We start from the raw sequence: 12,909 nt of genomic DNA on the forward strand, positions 1-12,909 counted from the left end.
GGTCACAAGCGACTTTGTTGGTATAAACACACAACCTGCGCATGCGCGAAGAGGAGACATTCAGTGCTGAAGCACCACCTCTGGTGGTCAGTAAGGATGAAATAGAACCCTATAATACCGTAACAAAATCAACTCTGAACCCATTAACTGAACCGATGAACTCTTCTTTTATAGTTTTTGTTAATATCAATGAAACTATATTAAAAAAAGAAGGGACATGATCTATCATAGCAACTTTGTTAATGCCAGATTTTGGCACCAGTTCTATTTTAGACTATGGAAGATACATGGACAAAATGTATCTATGTTGTATAACCTTTGATCTCTCCATAATGAAGAAACACAGCTCAAGGATTTGTATTCTTCAATCCCTCTTCTCTTTCTCTTATTTTGATATAGGCTGCTTTACAATGATTGGCTGGACTAATAAAAGCTATTGTGCTTAGCTTCAAATGTGACAAACCCTCTCTGATGATTAATTGTGCTATAAACTTAACTTGAGCTAAAGCAAAACAAAGGTAGATATTATGGCTTTTAAAAACTTCTATAAAAACATTTAAAAATGAACTTGACAATCAGAAACAAAAAATATATAAAAAAAAATAGAACATTATTTGGAAGTTCCAATGACTATAAATTTAGAATAAGATCACCGAAACTAACATGCAAAGGAATTGTTGAATAAAGATTGATAACCTGTGAAAGATGGAGGAATGGTCTGTCCATTCACCATTACAATACTGCTGGTAATGTGAGAGCTTTCAAGTCTGGCACCAGCGACATAATGACCTTTTCTTTGTTTATAGTACTCTGGAACTGTAATTTTTGAATGCATAAAAATAGAAAAACCCACAGACCTTCCTGAGGAATCGTGCAGTGTTCCGGCATGGAAGCTAGGACAGAGTCCAGGATATCCAAAGCAACATCTGGCTCATTGTTGTCAATATGAAGCCATGCCAGCCAGATCAGGGCACTCTTTCTTTCTCTGATAGAAATGGTGAGTTGCTGTGGATTGTTGTTGATAAAAGTATACATACAGCAGATAGCCTGTCCAACCATGCTGTGCTTGCAAAAGATCTGGCAGAGAGAAACTGTCAGCTCATAGCGCAAAACATGGTATTGGTCACATTCTCCTACTTGGACTTGGGTAAAACTGAGGGCTTGGTGTAAATAAGGAGCCATTTGAGGTGAGACAGCAGCTTCCTGTTCTGTGATCCCGTACAATCTGTTGAGGCTGTTCAAAGCTAGTACCATGCTGCTAAGGCAGTCAGTCAGTGTAGATGGCTGCAGAGAAGCTTTCCTGGCTGAACTGGCAGTAAGGTGGGGTAGTCGGAGTTCACTGTATAGCCTTCCTAGGGTCAAGTATCCATGACTAGGAGAGATACTCCAAGTACTTTGAGCTTCAGCACAAAGAACAAGTAGTCTCTCAAGATAAGGAACAGCTTGAACCCCCTCAGCACGAGCCCAGTGGTGCTTTGCTAATAGGTGGCAAGCCCGGGCCTCTGCCATTTTGTTGTGAGAGAGAATAGCTTTTTTGAGCATGTATTTAAGAGCAAAATTATCCTCTAGGCTTTCCAGGCAGTCTGGGATTCCTAATAGCAAGGCAACAAGTCGCTCTATCAGAACAAAGAAACTTTGAGTATTTTTCTGTAAAAGATATATGGCAGCCAGGTTGGAGTAGATACTGGCCAACAGTCTGAGGTCCATTAAGCCTTCTTGTGGCACACTGAGGGCTTCCTCAAAGTAAACCCGTGCCTGGCTAAATTTTGACCTCCCAGCACAGAGCTTACCCAACAGAAAGCACAAACGAGTCTGTGACCAAAAGAGTCGTTTCTTCCTGGATGTTTCCCGAGCAACACCCAGGAAGGCAATCAGCTCATCCTCTTCAGAGTGGCCAGTGAAGGTGGAGGAGGCAAGGATTTCAGAACTCAGTCCATACAAGATGCCAAACTCTGCTTTATAGTCTTGTCCATCCAAAAAAGAGAAAAGGGAGATGAAGTTCTCAGTGTTGTCGTTTCCTTCTATGACTGGGTTAACTGTGAAACAGGGAAGGCCTGGGTTTTTTGCCTCTGTAGTCAAGACCGAGTCCTCTAGGGTCCTGTTCATGGTCAAAACGGAATCTGAGTCTTTTCTTTGATCAAGAATCCTCTGAATATCTCTCTTCAGGTCAGACTGCTTAGTATCAACTTTGCCTGAAGAACTGACTGCAAAAGAATAATGCAAGATAAACATTATGTTCACATACAGAGGAGACTGAATGAAAAACATAAACTTGACATTTAGGTGGCAAAACTTACGCGATTTTTGCTTTTCAAAGTCTTGGTAACTGATCACATCTGAAATTGAATAACAGAAAGTACAAGAAAGTGATTGAGGAAACACCCCGAAAGCTTGTCAATCAACACGACAATTCAGCTAAAATTAAATGACATTATCTTCATCAATTGTGCTTGAAGTCAGCTACTACAATTTCAGGCAAGGGGCATTGTTCAGGTTTTTTTTACCCCGATCCCAATCCGAGTCCTTTAATATTTAGGATCTGCCGAAACCGAGTCCCGATCCGATACTTAGCCTTAACTAATATTTTCCTAGATAACACAGCTGCATTAAGAAAAAAAGTACCTGCATCTGAGCTGTTCCTTAATAGGTTTTTATTATTTTGTTGAAACAAAGTATATACTTTAATACAGCTCTTTCTTATTCTGCATATGATATTACAACATTGGCCTCCACCTTCCTTGTGTTAGCAGGTGAGTGTGTGATGCTGCACTGTGACAGCAGACCCTTGTGTACAGCCAGCTGAAGTGTGTGTGAGCACAGCTCACGCTTGGTACCTCCATATAATCCTTTGCTTATTTCATGTACTTTACATTTTCACATAAAATGACGTGGACACGTTGCTTGTCTATCAACGCATTCAGCATCTCCTGGATTGCCTGCTTTACATGCTCTGCTGTATGAGACCCACGAAACTAGTGCGCATATACCGGCATGTTGTAACTCGAAAGTGGAATAAATGTAATGCAGAGATGGTAGGGCATTCAAAAACTCCAGGTGACGAAGAAAACCCTGATCCTCTACCACGGAGATGAGCTGGTTTTCCAGAGCGATTAATTTGATGACCCTCTCTGTATCATTTGTGGACATGTCGCTGAGGATATTTCTCATAACTGAAAGTATCCGCGACTGTTTGCTGCTTTGGTCTCCTTGCCTGTACTCTCGAGTGAACACGTTGTATTCTTTGAGTTTTTGTTTTGTATATGCTGTATCAAATGAGTAGTAAAATGCAGCTCCGCGAAACGGCCATATAGCAGATGTTACATGTCGCCGTTGGACTGCTTTCGCTTTCTAATTGACGTTATTTCCACACTGCAGACACTTTATTCACAGGTTTGCCAGAGTAACGCCACGCGCGCGTCTGCGTTCTGCCACAAATTGTGCTCTGACGTCAAAAAATAAAAAAATAAATAAAAATAATCGGGCTTGGGTCCACGTTCAAAATTGCCGATTCCGATCAGCGGAAAAATGCCCAGATCGGATCGGGACATCCCTAACTGTAACTATGATTGACTCAATCATAGTAACAATCAATTAATCTCAGTCAATAAGTAATTAATAAAAATGAATCAATCAGTTCGTGTCAACTGAAAATGTCTCTCTCTCTCTCTCTGTAAATGTCGCTTCAATTTGGTGGTGTTTTTGCCCCACACGGTTTGCAGACAGTCTGGTTGTCATATGTGAGGTGTGCCCAGATGTCAATTATTCGTTTTCGTCTTGCTCTGACATTTCTGTTGTTCATGAGGCATGCCGTTGCCCTCGGACCGGGTGCACTGCAAACCGTTAACGCTCGCATCTTGCTAACGAGCGAAGTCAGTGGAAATCCGCTAAAGCTGTGCAACTAAATATCATGTAAACAACCTAACTCTTGTGAAAACGTCCACAAAACTGTGCGAAGTTCTGCAAACTCGTCTATGTTCTCCTTCTGTGTAAATGCTGCTGCCTGTATAGCTCGCTTTTTAGAATGGCTCTGCTGTAATCTGCATCGGTCGACCTACCCTCAAGAGATTCGCTCTGATTGGATCTCTTCTCCATTCGTCCCACCCTAACATTTTCGTCTCGTTTTTATTCGTTGACTAAAGTGTCAGTTGTATTTCGTCACAGTCTTCGTCATTATATCTGAGTTTTTATTTAGTTTTCGTCCGTGAAAAAGGTTTGTTGACGAATATGTTTCGTCTTTGTCAACGAAATTAACACTGCTGTAAAATGGACGCTTTTTGAACATGGTTCACCCAGATTCAGGGTCCCCAACCTCCTCCGGGATGCATTAGAAATTCTTCCGGAGATGGGAGATGAAGACTGGGGCCTCCACCATACGTTCCCTTGTGAGTATGCCCACACCCGCCTGGCATCTCTCACCCTGGGCAACTTTGGACAGTCCAGTCCCTCTCCAGGAATTTGGTAGTAGTACAGTAAAACATGTAACTAGGTCAAAATTCAATTTGTATGCTTATTTTGGTTGCTTTAACGAGCGATGACAACATATTTTTTCATTCAGTTTGGTTGACTTGTAATTTTGGTACACATGGCACATGACATTTCTCATTAGTCTTAAGCACTATTCCCACATAGAATTGTTTGGTTTGATCTAAAAAAAAATTAAATTAGATCTTTATTTTGATAAGCAGCTGATATATGCATATAAAAGATAACATCACACATTAACCATAACCTCAATATGTCAAAAAATGGAGATGGGGAATCTGTGTAATTCTGTATGGACTGTATGAGTCCTTTATGTCTCACCCAGTTTGTAGTTATGACCAGAGTCATTTTGAGATTTCTTCTTCAATAAGGCAATTGTTTCCTTTGTGACTTTGTCCTCTTGCAAACTAAAAAATGTCGATTTTTCTCCATCCAAAAAAATATCAGCTGAGCTGGAAGGATGACAGAGATCAGAACAAAATGTAGTATATATTCATATGGCTACTCAGCTGTCAAATAACTTGTTGATTTGTTAAAATGGCTAACCAATTTGTGATACACTCACTTGCAAGTATCAGTGGATGGTTTCACCACACTTGTCTTGACTAGACCCACTTCTCCTGTGGACTCCTTCCTTCCTGTGAACCAATCAAAACAAGACACCAGAAGACCCTCAATGATGATGCGTTCAGCTGGTGCCACACTCAGCTCATCTGGGCCCTCAGCATCATATGCCATTGTGGCCACACACGTTCCTCTGGCTAAACGGAGGTGAAAGAATAGAAGGATAAAATGTGAATACAAATCCCACAACTTCCTGTAATAGAGGTATATTCAGAGGTCAAATCTTTCCATCTGTAAGCACTGAATTAAGAACCTTCTATAAGTCATTAATGTAGGATATATGAAGTCATAATTTTATATGTTGATAATCTGAATTTCCTACTACACTTACCAAACTGCAGAGGGAAGTCACAGGCAGGTTTCCCATCACCAACTAAAATGCTCTCTGCACCAGATTTGAGAAACCATCTGTGGAAAGATGGGATCATGACCACAGTATATAACACATTCAGTCTTATACTGCATGCTCACAATATAGTGACATGAGTCACAATCGCTTCTGTATGTAAGACCATGGGTGATGTAACTCACTGATGAAAAGGGTTGATTGGCTCAAGAGCAGGTTTGGGTGCAGTGCCTCGGGCTCCATTAGCAAGGCAGAGGACAGTCCACCCTGAGCCCAGGAAGGGAGGCTCAAACTGGGCTATGTCTCCCTGCTCCAGGTATAGGTCACCTCCAGAGGTTGAGCTGTCAAATATCTGGTTTGTACTACAAACAGCAAACAAAGACCCTGAGGACACACAGTGAGAATAAGATTGTGTGCATGTGGAATGTGAGCTTGAATGGCAATTTATTATAACTTTACATCATAACAAGCCACATATAATGATGATAAAGATAGTTGTTTTTTTCGAGCCGCATCGTATTTACTAGTAGCACCGTAGTCGTTAGGCATTAAGCAAAGTTATGATAATATTGTATAGATATATATGAACAATTAAGATTATAATTTTTTAAAACAGGTTAGGTTCATACTAAAAATTCTACTCATAGGGGTTGGAAAATTGTCCAAAAGACTCTTTATTGTGGTTGTGTTTTTGTGTTTGTGGTTATGTTTTGTGATTTGCAGTTGTGTTTTTGCTCATTGCATAAAGCAATTTATTAGATTTCATACTACTTTTTCATTTTTTTCACTGTGCCCCCGCAGACCTGTGAACACACTTTAAAGGGATATTCCGGTGTTAATTTAATCCATTGGCTAAATCACTGTGAAACTGTGTTAGACTCCCTCTCGTTAGCAAGACCGCTAATTTACAGAGTTTTATCAACCTCAGAAACAACCGCACAACAACAATACACTGCAGTAAATGGATCCAAATATAAACCGCCACCAAAAAGCCACAAATAATGCTCAGAACAGCACCAAACTTCAGCAGCAGTACAGATAGGGTCTCAGCACATAGTCCGGGGCATCTAACCTCCGCTAGCTTACCGGAAGCTATTGGGATGCTAAAAACAGAGTTCAACTCTCCTCCATCAGCTTCCGGGTCGGTGAAGTCCCGATGCGACGATTACCGAGTGCGGTTAGAAATGCTCAATTCCGTTCTTTTTCCTGTCCGCTCTCGATATGCGGACACTGTTATAAACTGGCAGGTAAGACACATATGAACTTTGATTGCTTTTCCATGGAGTCATAATCATACATTTTCATCCATGAGCCGCGGAACTCTATTGCACTTGGTAATCGTCGCATCGGGACTTCCCTGACCGGAAGCTGATGGAGGAGAGTTGAACTCTGTTTTTAGCATCCCAATAGCTTCCCTAGCTAAGCTAGGTTGATAAAACTCCGTAAATTAGCGGTCTGATAACTTGATCTCTCGAGAGGGAGTGTAACACAGTTTCATGGTGATTTAGACCATGGATTAAATTTACACTGGAATATCGCTTTAATATTTTGAATTTAAGGAACAGTACATCTCCTTATGTGCAGTCAGAAGAAAACAGCAGCATTTTGTAACCTACCTTCCTGCATAAGGATGCCTTTGTAGATTAGGTTAAGTGTGTCCTCCTGAACCGAAACTTTAATAGTGATATCTTCCTCCAAAGAACTGAGCCAATACTTCTGGTCAAATAACAGATTCTCCAAACACTGACCCAGGAAGCCTGGAGGAGAGGAAATGATGATTTACTGACAATGTAGTTGAGCTTGAGAATAGTTCTCAATATAATTATGCCTTACTGGAAATACTCACTGTAAGTGACAACGACTTAACTATATTCCAAACATACCTATGGTGTAATATGTGGTGAACTTCCAAATTTCCTCAGATGTTTTGAAAGTCACAAAGATGACTTTTTCTTCACTGTTAATCGAGATGAGATGAGTGGACAACTCCTGTAGTGAGAGAAAAGCAGAAAGTTCAATAAATGACACTTATTACATCTACTGACAGTACAAATGTCATGATTCTGTTTCCTGGAAATTTTACCCTTGAGTGTGCTGCGTGTCACTTTTCAGTTCCTCCCTCTCTGTGATTTTCCCTCCTTTCAGTGTTTTTCTGCTCCTTTCCCCTGTCCTTTTTCCCGCCGCACTCTACCTGTACCTGAGGCCCTTGTTAGTTTGTCCGTACGTAGTCTTTTGTTCTGCGTCATGTCTTTGTCTGTTCGTTCCGTTTTCGTCCATACTTCCTCATGATGCCACCCTGTTTCTCCCAGTGACATTATCTCTGGTGTTTTCTCCAGTGTCTCCCCGTGTCTCCCCATGGTATGTTTCCATTTTTTTGTACTTTTATCTTTGCACTTTGTTGCAGAGCCAACGGGGAAATACTGGCGGCCCCGACTTCAGAACTGGAGGTAGCTTGCAGACACTGGAGCTGACCGGAGGCTAGCTAGCTGGTGTCTAACAGACTCTGGAACTGACAGGAGCTAGTAGGCTGAGGGCTGGGTGCACAGAGCTGAGGCATAACAAGCTCCCTGCAAATTTCAGTCCAATATTTGGGTGAAAAATCACTAGTAGGACCAGCAGGCAACTTGCAGTACAACATGGCAGATTCTATGAGGGGCCGTCAGGGACATTATTCAGAATTACCTCTCACACACACATGTGAAATGCTCTCACATACACTACTGAAACACGCTCACATAAACAACTGAAAAATTATTCACTCACACACACTACTAAAATGCTCTCACACATACAAGTGAAATGCTCTTATACACACTACTGAAACACTCTCATACACACTACTGAAACGCTCTCATACACACTACTGAAACGCTCTCACACACACACTACTGAAACGCTCTTACACACACTACTGAAACGCTCTCACACACACTACTAAAATGCTCTCACACATACAAGTGAAACGCTTCTATACACACTACTGAAACGCTCTCACACACACTACTGAAACGCTCTCTCACACACTACTGAAACGCTCACACACACACTACTGAAACGCTCTCACACACACTACTGAAACTGAAACGCTCTCACACACACTACTGAAACGCTCTCATAAACATTTCTGAAACGCTCTCACACACACTACTGAAATGTTCTTACACACACAACCTTTTGCAAAAACTACTAAAAAGCTTTACCACACAAATGTGCTCTCTCTCTATATATATACATATACACACACATTAGGGGGTAGAACGGTTAATCAAAAAAAATCTGTCCCATTCGGTATGCTTGTCACGGTTCCAGGCGCGTGTGTACCGTTCGCTTCATAGGCACCCGCAACTTATTTCTCATTTACTAACAAGGCAAAGTGTGTACACTCCAGAGCAGCAGGTGGTGGCACGGAGCTGGATGCCAACCGCCAGTAAACAAGAAGAAGAGCTACGAGTCGGCTGTGTTTCCGGCATTGTGGAAGCCTCTATGCCGGAAACACGGCCGACTCGTCATAGCACTAGCTCGCAAGCCTCAATGCCAGAAACACCCACGACTCGAGTCAAAGCAGGATAGCGCAAACAGCCGGCTACGTTCTGAATGAGTAGCAGACAAGCAAGTGAAGTCTCTGGGTTAGACTTCCTCCAGCCAGCGTGAAAAGCACATCCCTGTCATTGTACAACAGAAGTTATTCTTCAACTTCTTCACAATGTTCTGCAGGTAGCCAGAGGTTACTGTAGGTTTGTTGTATAGATGTAGCATAATAAAATGAAATTAGGTCGATCGATTTTTACAAAATAAAATAATCTATATATAAATATCATAAATATTAAGTAGTACATTGTAAGTATGCTATTATTATCTCTATTTGGGAACTTTATCCATTTACACCGTTCCTACCTCAGTACTCTATTATTTATTTGTTTTATTTTGTTTAATTTTATTTTAGTATCTCTTTTATTTTTCCAATCATGTATATAATGTTTTATTGCATTGTGTTTTTTACGACGTTAGTGTATAGAGACAATGGGCTAGGACTGAGTTTCCATGGTGATTAGGCAATACTGACTCAAGTGACTCAAGTGATTTGCACAACCCGGGTCAGTTTAGTGAGTGACTCATAATGACTCGAATCCTTAAAAGAAACCGTATTTACCAGCTCTACTCCAGGGCTACTGAAAGTTTCCTGACTGTGACTGCCCATTACATTACATTAGTGACAGTGAATAACTATTTGTTCTTAGGATTTGTTAAAGATTTCTTTGCCAAATAAATAAAAAGCATGTTGGAACTAACAATATCACCTCTCTTGTAGTGCCAGAATCTACCTACTTTTAACCTAAGACTGTCACAATTATGTATAAAATGTCAGACTGCCTCATTTTTTCAGTTTTAACCTGACCATACAGGACATAATTGATTTTCCTAACGATCAGCGTATACTAGAGTTTAGATTCTCCGCCCGAGCCCGAGCCCGACCCTGGCCGATATTTCCTGTCACTATCCTTGGGCCGGGTCGGGCCAGGCTCTTGATCAAGCATTTGTGTGTGTGTGTGTTTTTTTTTAATAACTCAAAATAATGACTGTATTTCCAGCTAGAAAACACGCATCTCTCTCCTTCCTCCAAGTTGCTTGTGTCGCTGCGTGGTGTTACACATGAGTTGTCCTCGTGCTGAAAACGTGACTTCTCGCGCAGGTGACGTCACTCCTCGAGATGCAAGAAGAAAGCAAAATATATATTTTTACGAAGGAAAATGACAAAAATAATAGTGACTTGAATAAGTAACTTTAATCTGATCACTGGTTTGGAAAGAATTTGCCGTTCATAAGTCCTTTCTCCATTTACTTTCACTTTCGCTTTTCAGCCCACCATGTTTTTCCCAAACCGCCAACCCTGCTTCTTCTTCTAAAATCAAAAATCAAACATTGCGCGTTTCTTTTTTTTTTTTTTAATCGCTCGTTAAAGAAATTAACGGCGTTAAGAGGATGTTGCGTTAACTTTGACAGCCCTAATATATATATATATGTATATATATATATGTATATATATATATATATATATATATATATATATGTATATATATGCATATATATATATATACATACACATACATATATACATATCAGATGAACGAAGAATATCGCTCAAAATTGGGAAATTCCTTTTATGAACTTACATTGTGGTTGAAGTAAGGGATGAAGTACTTCAAACCGAGCAAAAGCACATGTACTTCCCTCTGTGGAGTCTTCCTGTTTCTGTCAGATGACAGGGAGGCCTTCCTGTTTAACTGTAATTTTCATATTCACTACTGAACTGTTATAGTTTACAATTCTATATCAGAGCATTTGAGCTGTGTGCATGAGCACATTTTACTAGTATGTGGTAAAGCTTTTTATTTATTTATTAAATGTATATATATACTACTATATATATACTATTTTAATCCCAAATTGGGAAATTCCTTTTATCACTCACATTACACGCCTTTTTTCATTCGGTGCCTTGCTCAAGGGCACCTTGGCAAAACCCAGGACGTGAACCAGCATTTTCCAACAGCCAGTCCAGATTGTTCTTTTTTTGGTCCAAGTGGGACTTGAACCAGCGACCTTCAAATCCCCAAACCACGTCTCTACGGACTGAGCTATTCCCACCCAATTTTTTCCAGTAGTGTGTGTGAGAGCATTTCAGTAGTGTTTGTGAGAGCGTTTCAGGTAAACAGGAAGGCCTTCGTGTCACCTGACCGAAACAGGAAGACTCCACACAGGGAAATGCATGTGCTTTTGCTCAGTTTGAAGTACTTCAACCCTTGCTTCAACTACAATGTATGTTCATCTGGTATTCTATTCTCATTCTGAGATACACATACATATACATATACATATATACATATAAACATATACATACATATATACATATATACACATACATATATACATATACACACTTATATACACATATATATACGCATGTACACCTATGCACATATATACATATATACACACACACACACATACACATTCAGTAGTGTGTGTGAGAGCGTTTCGGTAGTGTGTGTGAGAGCGTTTCAGTAGTGTGTGTGAGAGCGTTTCAGTAGTGTGTGTGAAAGCGTTTCAGTAGTGTGTGTGAGAGCGTTTCAGTAGTGTGTGTAAGAGCGTTTCAGTAGTGTGTGTGAGAGCATTTCAGTAGTATGTGTGAGAGCGTTTCACTCACCTGTATGTATGAGAGCGTTTCAGTAGTGTGTATAAGAGCATTTCACTTGTCTGTGTGAGAGCATTTTATTAGTGTGTGTGAGAGCATTTCACATGTGTGTGTGAGAGGTAATTCTGAATAATGTCCCTGACGGCCCCTCATAACATTCTCCTTCGTGTCACAAACACAAACCAAGTAGTGACACTCCCAAACTGCTGCACCACTCTGCAGTGTTTAGGTACAGCCCTGTATTTGGCCTGAATACAGCCCTAACTTGGAGACATCTGTCCTTCATGTCTTTCCAGGCCTCGCTGATTGTGTGGTAGAGTTGTGATTTGTAGAGGACTTGTGGTCTGGCACCTGGAAGCGGATCCTCTTTTTATTGTACACTCATTTCACGTCATTATTCTTTTGCTTGCTTGGGATGGGGATAGAATAGACATGATAAAAGTACATCATCTGGTTGCTTAGGAGAATTTCCTTCTTTTCCTCGGCTCTACATAGCACTTGTCTTATGTCAGTGAAATGTAATCACGATCGACCTGGGTTTCATTGTAGCCATAGGTTTCTGGGCTAGAGCTCTGTGTGCTCTCTCAATATACAGTTCAGTGGTCGAGGGGATGTCCAGTTTGTGTGTCTCTACAAAAGTTGTCATTGAACTCCCTTCTTTGTCTTCTGGCAGGTTATATTGTCTGATATTTTCCCTTCTCAATCTTCCTTCTTGTTTGACACCCTTGTCCTCCCACATGCTTATCAGTACTTGCTCCATTGTGTACAGCCTTATTTCCATATCGTCACGGCAGTCTTTTGTTTCCCAAATTCTTTTAATTGTTTTGTTAATCTCATCTTTAATATCATCCCGCAAGTGGTTATTCCCATTCCAAAAGTCCTGAATCTCCTGTAAAATCCACTCTTTGTTCACCTATGGCTTTTTGCTGCCTCTCTGTCGTTCCCCATCTTTTCTGCTGGAACCTCACTTTCCTTCTTAATTCTTGTTTAACTCTGCCAAATTGTTATGCTTTTTTTCTCTCATTTCCATTCTTTCTTGCTATCTTTTACAGTTTTTAACACTGAAAGGCATTTGTTCTCTAATTAGCAGGATGTTTAAATTTTCTGTTGTATTAGGCCACTTTCTAGGCTGCCAACTTCGTGGTGTCGGAAAAAAAGCCCCAGTAAATTACATTTCAGATTTTTTGGATTGAGATCTGGGGTATTTTGAAGCCAAGTCAACACCTCAAACTCGCTTTTGTGCTCCTCAAACCATTCCTGAACC

The 12,909-nt window shown here is 40.6% G+C and overlaps 1 protein-coding gene across 5 annotated transcripts in view; it reads right to left on the minus strand.

Annotated features, from left to right (window-relative positions):
- sh3tc1 (SH3 domain and tetratricopeptide repeats 1) overlaps positions 1 to 12,909 on the minus strand; it is a 42,793-nt gene that overhangs the window by 21,394 nt on the left and 8,490 nt on the right. For all 5 annotated transcript variants that reach the window (XR_003985749.1, XM_030431859.1, XM_030431858.1 and 2 more), the window contains exons 4-11: positions 7,336 to 7,441; positions 7,069 to 7,209; positions 5,638 to 5,836; positions 5,438 to 5,514; positions 5,048 to 5,243; positions 4,804 to 4,934; positions 2,298 to 2,336; positions 858 to 2,204 (exon numbers count right to left, since the gene is read on the minus strand). Coding sequence is in view for 4 of the 5 variants with exons in the window: in XM_030431859.1 (XP_030287719.1) it covers positions 858 to 2,204; positions 2,298 to 2,336; positions 4,804 to 4,934; positions 5,048 to 5,243; positions 5,438 to 5,514; positions 5,638 to 5,836; positions 7,069 to 7,209; positions 7,336 to 7,441 (2,236 nt within the window). In the remaining variant the exon portion in view is untranslated. The remainder of the gene's footprint in view (positions 1 to 857; positions 2,205 to 2,297; positions 2,337 to 4,803; positions 4,935 to 5,047; positions 5,244 to 5,437; positions 5,515 to 5,637; positions 5,837 to 7,068; positions 7,210 to 7,335; positions 7,442 to 12,909) is intronic.

The sequence above is a fragment of the Sparus aurata genome, chromosome 10, assembly GCF_900880675.1.
Source record: "Sparus aurata chromosome 10, fSpaAur1.1, whole genome shotgun sequence".
Taxonomy (NCBI): domain Eukaryota; kingdom Metazoa; phylum Chordata; class Actinopteri; order Spariformes; family Sparidae; genus Sparus; species Sparus aurata.